This window comes from Camarhynchus parvulus, chromosome 2 (assembly GCF_901933205.1).
Source record: "Camarhynchus parvulus chromosome 2, STF_HiC, whole genome shotgun sequence".
Classification (NCBI taxonomy): Eukaryota; Metazoa; Chordata; class Aves; order Passeriformes; family Thraupidae; genus Camarhynchus; species Camarhynchus parvulus.
The window spans coordinates 87663895-87678816 of record NC_044572.1 but is presented as its reverse complement, the minus strand read 5'-3'; the positions used below and the strand labels follow the sequence as shown (position 1 = coordinate 87678816).

Below are 14922 nucleotides of genomic sequence, written 5' to 3'. Positions count from 1 at the left end.
CATATATGCAAAATGTGCCTAATTTTTATAATACAGATTTTTAAATTGTTATTGGTCTATTCATGTACTTCCAATAGATGTTTTGGAGTACTGACTTATGAAATCTTAAGACATCTGTTATCTACACCCATGGGTGCCATCTCTTCTTTCTTTTAAGGTTAAGGACCTGTTTATGCCACTTTATTCTGGGATTTAGGTGAAACACACTTATATTGTGTAACTTGGGCAGCAGTAGAAGAACAGACAAGATCCCAGCAAGAAAATAAAGGCAAACAAATGCACCTGTAAGAGACTTTGATGATCAAAATGAGATACTATGAAGACCAAGGTGACTTCTGAGATGGACTGGGAGAAGTGTCCTCTTTGTTCTCTTTTTGGAGTTACACAGAAGTTATGAAAAAACCTAGACAGGCAGATCTTCTGAATTCATTATTTGGAGGGGAAGCCTCAGCTTTTAGCATGTGGAAAATAACTTTCTGTAAAACATATATATTTTTTATTCTCCAGTATCTCTTTGTTATTGAGCAACACATATTAACCTGCAATTGTCAGCATATTGTATGAAGAAAGCAGCATGATGTTGTTACAGAAATTATTAATAACAGAAAAATAAATTTCTGACACTGCCTAAATGCCAGAAGGAGTGAGGAAAATTTATTTTAATATGAAGCTATGCAATTTGTAAAAGGCTATTAATATCTATTTGCTGTAGACTAGGCTAAACTCTCATATCTTCATTGTCTTTATATCTGATTTTGCTCTATCATGTTCTTACTGAGATATGCTTATCATTATCTTGGTCTTTAAAAGTATGTAAAAAGTACGTAGCACATACACTGATTTCTCTGGTAGCTGCAAAGCATGTGGGTATTTGCAGGTCTCATGGTGTTCTCATGTGTGCTGGACTTTTACACAGTTAAGCACAATGATAAGAAAGCTGTGGAACTCGTGCAGAGCAGGGGATCCCTTAGCTGGAGCAGGAAGGGGACAAACCATGGGCAGCTTCAGGGCTGCACCGCAGCTCCGTGCCAGGGCCTGCAGCTTCCTTCACCTTCAGCCAGATAAACAATCCCTGTGCCATGCTGACGGCCTGCCCATCAAAATTGGGACGGGGAGATGCTTATTGGGAAAGCAAAGTCAAATTGCCCACGCAGGCTTTGTGCACAGCTGCTACTGCCTCTCCCACCCTGACCTCCCTCCACACACAGCATCTGATTGGTGATGCCTGTGCCTTCCCACCCTGCTCCCTCACTGCCTCATTTCTCTCTGTCTCCCTCATATCCTCATTTCTCTTTGAATCATTAAGGTTGTGAAAGACCTCTAAGATCATGGAGCCCAACCATTAACCCAGCACCATCATTTCACCCCTACACCAAGTCCTCAAGCGCCACATCCACAATGTCCATTTGAACACTTCCAGATGCCCTTTTGAACACTTCCAGGGATAGTGATTCCACCACTTCCCTGGGCAGCCTGTTCCAATGTATGACCACACCTCCAGCGAAGACATTTTTCCTAATATCCAGTCTAAACTTCCTCTGGTGCAACATCCTTAGACCACTTCCTCTTTTCCTATCATTCACTTGGGAGAAGAACCTCCACCCATCTACAGTCTCCTTTCAAGTAGTTACAGAGAACAATAAGATCCCTTCTGAGCCTCCTCTCTTCAGGCTAAACACCCCCAGCTCCATCAGCAGCTCCTCATGGGACTTGTGCTCAGACCCTTTACCAGCTTCACTGCCCTTCTCTGGACTTGCTCCAGCACCTCAATTTCTGAACTGTGTCTTTCCCGAACTCTGGGGCCCAAAACTGAACACAGCATTTGAGGTGTGGCTTCACCAGAGCCAAGCACAAGAGGACATTCACTGCCCTGGTCCTGCTGGTCACACCACTGCTGACAAAAACAAATACATTTTTGGCACTGGGCTGCCTGGACAGCAGCCCTAGCGCAGCTATGATGGGGACGTGGGACACCAGTATGCATGGTCACGCTGGGAGACCCCAGGGAAGGCACCTGTGAAATTCCCAAGCAGCTCCTGGCAGGACAAGAGCCAGTTCTTCCCTCTGCTCTGCAGCCCTGGGTATGCACACACAGACAGGAGCACACAGGGCTCAGGTGGGCAGCACCGACCTTCTGGTCCTCTAACATACACCTTGACACCGTACAAACATCAGAACTCCTCTCACCACCTGGAGAGCTCCTGCAGGCTCTTCCTAAGCCTCACTCCATTTTAGCCTTGGCTTTGCTCCTTTAGCAGCAACAGCAATTTGCACACTGTGCAGCCATAAAAACCTTCTATGAGAATCATTGGGCAGATTTGTGTTTACTGATCATGGACAGTGTTGAGCCTGGGGCATTTCACACCTCAGGGATGAGAAACTGATGGTTTTTAAAAATTTTGTACGGCACTACAGGACCCAGGGCCAACTCTCTCCCTCCCTTTCTCTGCCATGAACCTCAAAAGACAGTAAGTCAGAAGAGTGACCTTGGATTTACAACTCTGATGGCAAGAACAACATTTGTCTGAAAGTGAAATTAGGAAACTTGTGCTTAGGATAAAGAAGGTGCTCCTAAAAAATTCTCAACTTAATATGAATTTGGTTGCAAAGCAGGAACTGATAAATCAGCAGGGAATTTTTTACCTAACAGAAAGCTTAATGAATCACAGCACTCACACCTCCACTTTGTGGTTCTGTATCTTTTTCTTACTGTAAATCATTGCCACTGAGTTTAATAAGGCTTGCACAATATTGTAAGTATCTCTTAAGTAATATAATTGCTATGTGTGATCCCACCCATGCTTCAAAGCTTTTTCTACTGGAGGGAAATACTTCCATTTTCCAAGGGACTCATTTCTAAAGAAAATGGAAAAAAGACCCCAACCCTGTCTGCAATGAAATAGAATTAAAGGGAAGGCATTTTTATGTGATGCCCAGCATATCAGTTGGGAATTTTGAACTGTTTTAAGATTCAGCACTATGTTGCTCATGGACACTGGGCCTGTTGATCACAACCAAGCCAGAGCTGCTGGAGCAGGAATGTTCCTAGCCCTTGTTTTTTAAATAAACCCTTATACTGCACCTTGACATTTCCAAAGTAGCTTTTTGGCTCAGGAAAAATGCCATCTTGGGTAAATGTGCGGTTCAGTAGAGATGGCCATCGAAGACTCCAGCCCAACATACAGCACACGGGGCTGCACATTGTTCCACCCCCTTTGGCCCCTCTGCTGAGACCACCCGTGCCAGTGCCACCTGAGAGATGAATTTTGGAAGCCCAGGCCTTCCTGAGGCCAGTGCAGCCCCGTGGCACTGTCACCAAGGGGCACGAGAGGGGACAGTCACTCCTGCCCTGCCATCCAGCATTTCACCAACCCCTCAGGCCCCTCCCCACAGACTGAGTGCTGCACAGTTTATCCTGGGCCAGGTGTTTGCAGATCAGCCAAAGGTCAGAGGTGTCCCCTCTGGCGGCAGAGGAGCAAGAGAAGAGAAAGAGATACGGACTATTGGTCCACTTACATCATTGGGAATTGTAAGTTCATGGGAACTGGTTGGAGTAGTGGCATCCAGTCCTATTCAGGGGACAGAGGGAAAATGTTACGCCAGCTGTTTGCAAGAAGGGCAAGACACAACAAATGAAATTTTAAAGAAGGACACATACAGAAAGGAGAGGGAAAAAAAAACGAGAAAAGAAAGGAGCAAAGAAAAATAGAGAACTGATAGTGAAACAGAAAAGAAAGCAAAGGATGCAAAACTCAGAGGGCTGGGCTAATTTTAAATGAGTCTTATTTTAATTAACCTTTAACCCATCAAAGCAACAGATGTCACATGAGATTCCAGAGAGTCATCACAAAAAGCCTCTAGAAAATGAAGGGTATCCTCTAAAAACAAGTCTCCAAAGATTGCTCTAAACACATCAATTGAAAAATTAATGTATGGCTGAAATTGGACCTGTCTACTAGGAATTCTAGAATATGGAAAATTAAAGTGGATGTCAAATGAACAATTAGCTGAACAAAGTACATGTTTATGAAAAATAAAAAAAAAAAATAAAATAAGGACAAAGAAATTAACCTAAGAAAATCTGGAAATTATATGTGGGATTAGTTGCTAAAGAAATGTTGGGAAGGGTAATTTTGGAAGGGCAATGGACAAAGTACTCTAAGCTACATACATTTCTTTGTAAATTGGGTGGACAAAAGGAAAATGCTCAGAAAAAATGGAATTACTGTTCTAACACATAGTAACATTACAGAAATGTTCATCTCACAAATATAACCAGGAAAAGATTAAGGAGCAGGATGTTAATGACAAGAATAAGGAAAACACAAAGCTAGGAAAGGCCATTTAGTATTACTTGTAGGTATTTTATCAGATACATCACAAAGAAACAAAAGTATGTTTTGATGTCATGAACCTTTCTCTTATTTTCGTTTTTTTTTGGTGTTTATTATCTGTGAAGATATGCCAAAAATAGTAATTTCTAACTAGAATATACAAAAAGTAAATATTCTATAAAAAAGTGACTAATTTTGTTTGTTTATATTCAATTATGAATTGCACAAGCTTGTTTCACACTGAGTATCAAGTAGACAAGTTGCTAATAGAATTTGTGATGTATGTGATAAAATGTTATTTGCCATACAAAGCATGTACCAGTACAGATGCACTTCTGTGAAGTTTTTAGATGCCAAGCATGTATATTGTGAAGCACAGTATAAATGTTCATTTGCAGGCTTAAGTGACTTCTCATTCTTCAATCAAAAATTCAGCCTCAGCTTTATTAAGCAGGGAGCAAATTTTAAGTCCTTAACTACATTTCCATTGCATTTTGTAGCTATATCTGCGTTATCTAGTAGGAAATGAGGCACTTGTCCCAGCAGTGATGATTACAGATGCTCTCAAGGCATTTGGCTCTACAAGAATTCAACTTTCAGCATGCCATAGTTTCTTTAATTGGTGTTTCTGTGCCATGAGCACAAACTGTTTTCCCATGTTTGCTTCTCTCTGATCCATGTCACCAAAGCATGGACAAGAAGCATGCCCAAGCACTTCCCCCAGAACCAACTGGTACATACTGTATGGTCCACAATAACTTTGCAAGGACTGAACAGAAGAAACTCAGGGCTTTTAGCCAAGGGCAAAAATGAAGCAGTTGTGATTAATAAAAGTAACAAACAAAGCACGTTTTAGTAATGATGAAAGGAACAGTAACAGAGGTACAGGAGGGAAGAAGAGAGATTAATGTGTAAAAACAGAAGGATTGCTGGTCATTGACCACATTTATTATTAAAATGATGTAATGACCACGGGAAACAAAGCTGTTAAGAAGAAGGACATCCCCAGGGGGTCATGGGTACGTACCAGGGAAACCAGGGGTGGTCTGCCCAAGGGGAGTAAAGGGGGGATGCTGCATAGCCAACTGGTGAAGCTTGGTCAACTGCAGGGCAGGATGGGAAATTAGAACTAACCAATCAAATGGAATTATTTCAGAGCAGAGAAACCATCTTACGTGTTCTAAAACTGGATTAATTAAAATTATATTGAAAAATAAAAGGTTTAATCATTCATTCTAATCTACCATAGAGAAAAAAAACCAAAACAAACTGGTTATAAATGACATCTCTACTGTTATTACATGTAATGGCTATTGTTAATATTAACTAATTACTGTAGAATTACATATTAAAAGAACTCAAATATATCACATGCAAAAAGACCAAGATAACTGTCATTTGTTCCTGGGCCATTGTACTTTCTAGCAATTATTACACAAGGTAAGAGATGTAGCTGGGCTAACACTTGGCTAGAGACCATGTTGGTCAGGAAAGGTGTCCTTAGGCCGTGTCTTTATTGCTAACTGTAGAAAGCAAATGCTGCCCAGAACAAATAAGAGGGAGAGAAACAAAAAGGGAATAATTTACATGTGCTGGACTCACGTCTGGATGAGGGATGGCATACTGCCCCTGAATTGTGAACGCCTGGGAACAACAAGCACAGTTAAGACACGGGTTAGTCAGGTGGGACAAGCAGCATTCCTGTTCTCATCACAAAAGCTTCTCATGCCTGCCCCCCCAGCAAATGCCATCAGCATTGCTTTCCACACTGAGTGAGGTTTAATTGTCTTGTGCTGCTTGATAACCCTTGCACAGTACAGAAAGGTCTCTGTCAGGCTGCCCATGTACCCCTGCAAGCAGAGAACCCCAAGTGCCACTGCCCAAGCTCTGGGGCTCTTGGCCCTCAGGAGCTCTCTTTAGTCCAGCTGTCTGCTGGGAGCAGAGCTGAGAACACTGAGGGGGTTAGGGAGCACAGGGGGTACCCAGTGACACCAAGGCACCTGGGGAGATGCTGATGCCAGAGCAGCAAGAGGCACAGAGAGGAGGGGACAGGCCTGCTCAGGGGATGCCCTGCCCTGTCCCACAGCTCCTGACTGCCACGTGTGTGCAGGGCCGTGTGCCAGCCAGCTCTGAGACACCTCATCTGACAGCCACAGATACCTCATGGGGTGGGGCATCTCATGGAGTTCATGCCCAGGCTGCCATGCCAGCGGGTAGTTGAGCCTGTGTGCTGATGGCAGCCTGTCCTGCAGTGCCTGGGCACAGGGCCAGCAGGCCACTTAGGCCACTTTGGAGACAGGAGCATCATGGAGACCTCCAGCATGGTAGGTGGTCTTCCACAACAAGCCAGATATCCTCTCTCCAAATCCAGCCACTCTGCACCACAAGAACAGTGCAAGGGATGTAGTTTCTGGCATCATTTCTGGCAGCATTGGGGTGAGGTGTGGGAGTAAAAAAGCACATGAGTGAGGAGGGATATGGTGGCATGCCTGGCACAGCCCTTTGTCTCTCCTGCTGGTCCTATTCAACTCTCTGCAGTGGCCTACAGAAAAAAACTACAGAGAGTTTATGATTTTCTATTATGTATGAAAGAAATGGCATGTCAGAAAAAAATTAATGTGCTTGTGCTTAGACAGGCAGGAAAGCAGAAGGACAAATTATAACATAAATATTTGTAGTGGGAGAATTATAAACAGGAACAGAGCTGATTAGCTTAGTTTGCAAAATGCTTATTTGACAAAAGGCCTCTTAGAAAGTAATGAATCCTCTGCAAATGATAAAACAATTCATTTAATGGAGTTCGGATATTAAAACCTTTAATGCCTCAACTGCATGATGCACATTTCTGTAGCAGAATTTCCCTTCTGGAGAAGAAACATTTAATTTCGTTTTTAAATTAGTTATAAAGCCAAGCCATAGTCTGGAAAACATTATGCACATGAGCAGTTTTCAGGGAGAAAACTGTGTGTACCAGGCTCAGTGGGAGGCTCATGGGCAAACATGCATGTGCATCTCTGGGGGATGGGCATGGCTGATGAGTTATGTATCACAAGAAAAGGTTCCATTCCACAAAAAACAAGTGATCACTGTCATCAGTGGGTCTAAAGGAAACATGTATTCAAGCAAGTGAAACTTGTTTAACTGTTTTACTAAATGAGGACAATCTCAGTGGGAAGGGGTGTGGGGCGGGGCGCTCTGTGCTCAGCCAAGCCCAGCAGTAGCTTCAGTGGGGTTATAGCTGGGTCTGTGGGCAAACAGTGGATTTGGAAACCATGCTTTGGTGTCTGAGCCTCTGTGCTGAGTCACAACTGTCTTTTCTGGTCTCAGCTGTACTTCAAACCCAGCTGAGAGAACATCTTTTACATGGCTGTTTTCCAAGCAGTGGTCTGCAAACCAGGAAGAATCCATCACAAAAAGTCACCAGCAAACCTAATAGAAGCCACCCCTTCCCTCATCATTCTGCTCCCTCATACTTCCATGTGTACATAGGAGGAAGCAAAAAAACTGGAGAAGTAACAAAACCAGTGAACATTCAGCGCTCAGACCAGGATTACTTGGCTGCTTAGTAGTCCATGAAAACCATCAAACCAGAATGGACATGATGGGCCTTGAACTTTCTTCCCCAGGAAAAAAAAACCCAAAAAACCAAAAAAAACCAAAAACCCAAAAACAAACAATCAAACCCCCCCAAAACAAACAAACAAACAAAAAAAGCCACCAAAAAGAAAAACCTGCCCCCCAAAAAAAAACTGAGAAAGAAAAGTTTTAATTTCTTAGGCTGCCAAAAGGTCATTTGATTGATTTAGCTTGAGGAAACAGTTTCTGCTTTAGCCCTTGTCAGGGGAACCATGTGTTTTTGGGGCTGAGGGCTAGGGCTTGCTGAGCTCAAGCCTGATTAGAGGCTACTGAGACATCTGTCCTGGAATGTTCCACTGAGCACATGTGCTTTGGATCTGCTTCCATCACAGTCAAGGGCAACTTCTCTACTGATGTAAGTAACAGCAGGGACAAGCTGGTCTGCACATCTCCCTCAATTTAGACCACCATACTGCTGAGAGACATAAAGCAAAGCTGCACCCTCTGAGTACCACCAATGTAGCACACAGGGTAGAAATGTCCAATTTAACCATTGCTAAATAACAATAGGGGAAGAGCAGGGCAGTGCTCAGTTTCCTTTTAGTTTTGTTACTCAATGCAGTATCAAAGAAGCACAAGAGAATTAAAAACAATACTTTAGAGTGGAAGAACCCCAACCTCTTAAGGAAAACTAGAGATTATATTTTGCTAATGTTACTTATTTTACTAAGTGTTAAACAAACAAAATCCTTTCAAGATAGCCATGATGTAACTTAGAACAGAAAAATAACTTCTGATAGCTTAGCTGAAATGTTGAATGGAACTAACAGTGCTAATAAAATTTTTTTTTGGTATTAATTTCCACTTATCAAACCTGGTTAAAGTGGCTTTCCATACTGGTGTCCAAACACACCTTAAGCATTTTCTTAAAAATTTTGCTTAGTCAGAGCACACAGAAATTCAAAGCACACAGAAAGTGTCTGCCTCTTACATTCTTACATCAACAAAGTTGCATTAGAAAAGTGAAAACACTTTTTTAACTGATAAAACTGAAGAGCTAGTAGACCTGAAAATAGGATCCTTTCAATTATTTATACGAAATGCTCAGCACCCTCTAGCAAACAGTTTCAATGCTTTTGAGTAATCATATACAGCCTTTGAAGGCGGTGGCAATTACAACGCTGATAGAATGAGCTGCTGCATATATATACACACACACACACACATTTCTTAAAGGAAAGCACTGCAGTGTAAACTTACATACATGCAGGAAATTATTCTGAACTTTCAGTCAGAGACCAGTTTCTGGCACATTGTTTTACATTTCAATTCAGCTTTGGTCACTAAGGAAGCAGATTTCTTATTTTGATGACAACAAGTAACAGAAGTAGGCTCGAACATAATGAAAGCTACTACATCTAGATTATAAAAATCTGGACATACATCAGAACAAATCATTAGACAATAGAAAGTAAAACTCTGAGACAAAAACAAATCAGAGACAGTTCATGACAAAGGCTGTCAGAAGCATTTTGGCACGTGCTTGGGATGTGTATGGTCCTGTGCAGGAGCTTCCTTACACACCAGCAGATTGTGGTGGCACAGGTTGTCACACCAACAATGCCAGCAGCACCTTGAGCACTCAGCCCCACCAGGAACTCCATGTCCAGCTTCTCATATGATCTCCAAATTGCCCAAGGTGGGACATGGTCTCTGTCATCAGCCCACACCCTGCGACAGGGCGATGACCTGATGACCTCGGATGGGCTGATGGGGTGGGAGGGGGGCCCTGCCTGCAGATGTTCTACTCCGCAGGTAATTGGGTAATTGCTTAAAAAGAGACCTTGGCATCACCTTGGGGAAAAGATCTGGTTGGGTGGGGGTGCCTTGCTGCCAGAGGGGCTTTACATATGTTAATCCTGAGTAGAGAGATCTCTGCCTTCCTCTAGGCTGGGTTTATGGGGTCGATTTCTCCTTGAGTTAGGCAGGGCTTGCAGCATCTCCCTCCTTCACCACTGCTCCAAGCTTGGTGGCTACACAGGTCCCCTTGTGACCCTCCCATGGTGTTTTCAAGGGATTTATCAGCTCTGTTCATCATTGGCTCTTCAGTGAAAGCTTCATTCCCCCTGCAATGGGTGATGGCAGAGCATTCCTGCTATGCCTCTGTCACACACTGCAGACCCATTTCAGACTTTACTAAAAGACACAGAAGAACCAATTGCATGTGGGTTTTTAAATCAGGCAGATGAGATACAGCCTGATTGATACAGCTTAAGGTGAAGGAGGAATCATCAACTTCTTTACATAAAAAGGAAACAGGAATGCTGCTCTTGTGTTATCAATCAGGCTGTATCTGGCTGGGAAGGTCTACACTTCCATGTAAGTAGTTGCAGCCATCTCAGAATTCCATTGCTACTTGGTCCTGAGGGGACTACAAGCAGTGGAAATTATGTGTGTAAATCCTTACTGCAAAAAGCACTATTTGGTCCCAAAAAGTATGAAAACTATGAGAGGAAAATTACACTTTTCATTAGCAGAAATGTCCTGCTGTTTCATCATCTCTGAAAATTGACGAAACTGCTAATACTGCTAGTGAAGCTGCAAGTTAAGGAAAAAAACCCCAACCACTACAATAAGCAGGGCTACCCCACTCAATGAGCTCCCGATTTGGACACCTCTCAACCTGCAGAAGGGCAAACCTTTCTTAATTACAGAAGTCAATGTTAAATCTTGGTAAAACACCAGGTCATCACAATTTTGTGTAAAGTTTGCAATGCAGTGTTCTCCTGTCCTGCAAACGGTAAGCACACACAGTAGACAAAGCACATCAATACTATACCAGGCAAGAAAGAGTAAAAGTTGAAAACTAACAGGCGCTGGCTGAGGCTGGGCCAGGACGGTGTGGTTTCCAGCTGAAGCCAAAATGGTGTCTGCTCTTACCTGGCCACCTGCAAAAATGATAGGTGCAGAGGCAGGTTTGGGACGGTAGGGGATGGTGGCACCTTTGGGTGGGGACTGCAGACAAAAACACAAAGCGGTCAAAATGTAAAACAAAGCAGAGCTTGTATTAAAAAGATATCTCTTTTTATAAATATTGGTCACCTCAGACAACAAGGCATGCAGGTAACCCAGCCCAGCCCACCCTGCCCTCCACCCCATCGGACCAAAAGCACTCCAGAGGCCTCCCGTCTGGGCTTCAAGGGAGGAGCTGAGGACCTGAGTGCATGGCCAAAACAGGCAATGGTGACACCTGTGGTTACATTACTGCCACTGTCAGATGAAGCTATGAAGCTTCATTAAGTATATTAAGGCATTTCAGGAAACATGGGCACAATTTTGAAAATTGTCAATAATTTGAAAATTATAGGCATTTTCATCAAGGATTAAAATGGCCAGATTTTTATATAAATTTATTTTGTGTATCATTTAATCTAAGGGCTAAAAAACTGCCATCAAAATGAAACTTACTGGTCTTATGGCAATGACCTGACCCTAAGGAAACAAAAAGTCCCAGCTGGTCAGAATTACTTCTATTTTAAACAAGATCTGGATGTTTTCTGCCCTATTCTACATCAGAATAAAATGTGTTTCTTTCAGAATGACTGCAGCTCTGTTCTGGACCTGGTTATTGTTCAACAACGTCATGACAGCCTTTGACTGATAAACTTTGCTGCAAGAGGCTCTCAAACACCAGGAAAAGCTGAGTTTAACAGGGCCTCTGGAAATCCCTGGCACAGGAAGGGCAGGCAGCACCCCAGGGGAACCCATGGCAATTGACAATTATTAATAATGTGTTTGAGCATGTCCTGAGTGAGAAGGGACACGCAGGGTGCTCGCTTACCTCCAGCATCACCACGCAGATCTGTTTCACACACTGGATGATGGCGTCGGGAGTGCCGGATATGGTCACCGCGCGCTCCGTCGAGTTGGGCAGCATGTCCCCTGCCACCTGCACCTGGGCTCCTGTGGACTTGAGAAGAGACAGAGCAAAGACACTGTCACTGCCATGCAGGCAATGGCACCTCTCCAGTCATTCACTAAGACAACAGAGTGGATGCACCCCTAAACTCTTTGTCCTTTCTTTGCTGGATGTGCTGGAGCATGTTTGGAAACTCCTGGACGTGGATTTGGCTGCTCAAGCCAGCTTGCCAACACTACCGCTCCAGGGAGGTTACTCCTCAGTAGCTGAGAGCTGAACTTCAGGAGAAGCATTTTAACCCTCTCAAAGACTGATGGTTGCAATGCTGACTAAAAAGTGAAAAGGGTGAAATGAAGTGCTCTTCAATAATAAAAAAATAATAAGAAAAAACCCCAATAATTGAAGAAGCTCAGCTAATCAAACGAGTCACTCTTTATTCTACTGATAAATGCCTCTTTAATCTACTGATGGCTGACTTGTGTCTCTTGTTGAAATTCAGGCTTCCTTATGCTATATGGTACAGAAGCACTTCTAAACCATAATTAGTGTTGATTAAATTAAGTTTTAGCTCATTAATAAAACCAAGAAAGTAATGAGCACTTTTGGTTTTTTTTTTCACTGTTTTTTAAATTTCATCTTGGCACTAGTGTGTTTTAGTTTACAAAAAAAAAAAAAAGGAGGCCCAAACAACCCTTGACATTATTATGCAAACACAGAAGACCTTTTCAGCCAACAGAGAAAAACACAGGCATTTGATGTTGACTAAGCTCTTTAACATATTGCCAAAAGATCTATTCCTGAGTGTTATTGCAATGCAGCATTTGGGCTTTAAAACACAAGTATTTGCAGTAACCATTGACTCTGCATCAGTCAGCAAGGAGTTACTTTGTTTTCCTGCTAGTTAAACACAACATGTGTTATCCTTCTTTCCAAAGACTGATTAATGTACTGATTTCATCTTCTGTTCACTAGTGCTGTTTAAGGCCAAAGTATCAATTCCATGCCCCATAGCAGACTTTGGAATTTCACCATAATTTGATCAATGCCTCATGTTTTTACTTTCTTTTTTTTCATAATCTTATCTCAAAAATAGTACTGCAACCCTACATGTTGTTGACTGCATGACTGAACACAAAAGACCCCCTCCTTTTGCAACTGTTAAGTGTGTTATATGATGATGAAATTAGACCACATCTTGGGCTGGAAGCTCCTTGATCTCCCCCTCTTTCCTGGTATTTGCTGTTTAATGTACATTCCTTGGTATCTGTACATGCAGAACAAAAGACTGCCAAGTACTAGAGTCATTTATGCATTTACTCCCAATGCTACTCCTGTTTATTCTCTGGTCATTTATCAGTAGCAAAAAACAAGTAATATTTTGTCCATTATCCTTATGCTTAGGAAGATGTGCAGTGTGACTTCTTGCTATGTTAACCTTATCAAAACACCTATTTGGCCAAAAACTATCCTTTTACTTCCTTGTACCAGACTACAGGCAATTGCTTCTGAAACTGTGCTCAGCAGGATAATCACTTCAGTCACTTAATTTAGCCAACAGACAAATCTCCTTTAAAAACCTATGTCTTGGGCACATTCCCACAGTGCCCTGAGTGAAGTTACCAATATTTTTAATATAAAATCCAAAGTATGGGCAGCTGTAAAACCTAGAGCTAAGCAATCACTAGCACATAGTTCACACTCATGCCTGCTTCTATTTTAACACAACTAAGAAATCAACTTAAAAGCTCCTTAAAATCTACTGTCTTGGATCCACATTTTAGATTTTAAAAAACAGAGTTTCAACTTTGTAGAGCCTGTCAAAAGCCTTTTATTTTGACACAGGCGAATAAAAAATTGATCAATATGTTATCTTAGTATTCAACACTTCACCCCATTTTGGGATGAATTCAAATTTAGGAGGAATATTTTCACTTCCTTCAGAATAACAATCCATCTTTCTGAAATGTCCTATTCAGATTTTCTCTATATAACTGAGCGTGTACCTGATTTTCTTGTATGAGTGGTTACAAACACCAGATCCTTGGCTTGGCATGGGCTATATTGTTAACAGTCATGCATGGAAGAGCTAAAACAGGCACTCTATGGTATTTTTTGCATTTTTTGCTTAGACAAAAAAGTGGCTCCTAGCACACTGAATGAATACCTCTAGATAAAGTCTGGACTAAAAAAATTCTGCATGTGTTTGGAATGCATCAAATCAGGTCACCTATGGCTCAATGACATTAAGGAGAAACAGGGAAGGAGCATGAAAATGACACTTTTCTATAAAGTAGATCTACTACCTTGGAATCCCCAGTGCTGCTTGGGCTTTTCTCTGACTGTAAGGGCGGTAACTAATTTGGAAATGGCTGCAGCTCTTTGACTTGGGGTCCCCTGAGTATTGCTGGGCAGGATCTGTGCTGGAAAAGAAACTTGAAGAGCCATTTGTCACTGTTGCTTTGCTTAATTGTGTATGAAAGACTTTATACCCTGTAAAGCTGTTTCTCTATTTCACATGTGGTCTTTAATGCCAAGAAAAGTCCAAGTGCAGCTGTGCTCGACCCCAAGTGCAGCTGTGCTTGGTCTCTCAGCCCAAGGCTTTTCCAGGTTTTTCAGTTGACACATGCTCATGTTGGTGTGATCAGCAAAGTGCAGCGGGTAATGCTGGCAGGGCACACTGCAGTAGGATGCTGAGCTAACCAGTGTCCCCAGCACACATCCCAAGACTTACCTCCCTGATTTCTTTGATTTTGGAACCTCCTTTTCCTATGAGGGATCCACACTGACTTGCTGGGACGACGAGCCGCAGTGTTACGGGCGGTTTGCTTGTCACCGAGCTGTTTGTCATCGAAGCGTTGATGTCCTGTAATCACAGTGCCAGTGAGCATTAGCAGGGGATTTGTCACTCCTGGTGAGCACTGAAGGGCTCACAGCAAATGCCCAGGCTGTCTGTGGAGACCTGGGGAGTGTGCAACCAGCCATGAGTGGTTTTTGTGGTAAGGAAAGCCCACCACAACTCTGCTGGTGATACACTGTAAGCACGAAGCCGCTTGTGCCAGAGGAACCCTTCGGATGTCTGGCATTGCAAGATCC

The 14922-nt window shown here is 42.6% G+C and overlaps 1 protein-coding gene across 1 annotated transcript in view; it reads right to left on the bottom strand.

Moving 5' to 3' along the window:
* The window catches only part of LOC115912108 (poly(rC)-binding protein 3-like), a 484737-nt gene that overhangs the window by 12631 nt on the left and 457184 nt on the right, over nt 1-14922 (bottom strand). The window contains 6 exon segments of the mRNA XM_030963495.1: nt 3517-3569; nt 5362-5437; nt 5937-5978; nt 10782-10925; nt 11752-11880; nt 14561-14692. Coding sequence (XP_030819355.1) covers nt 3517-3569; nt 5362-5437; nt 5937-5978; nt 10782-10925; nt 11752-11880; nt 14561-14692 — 576 coding nt within the window.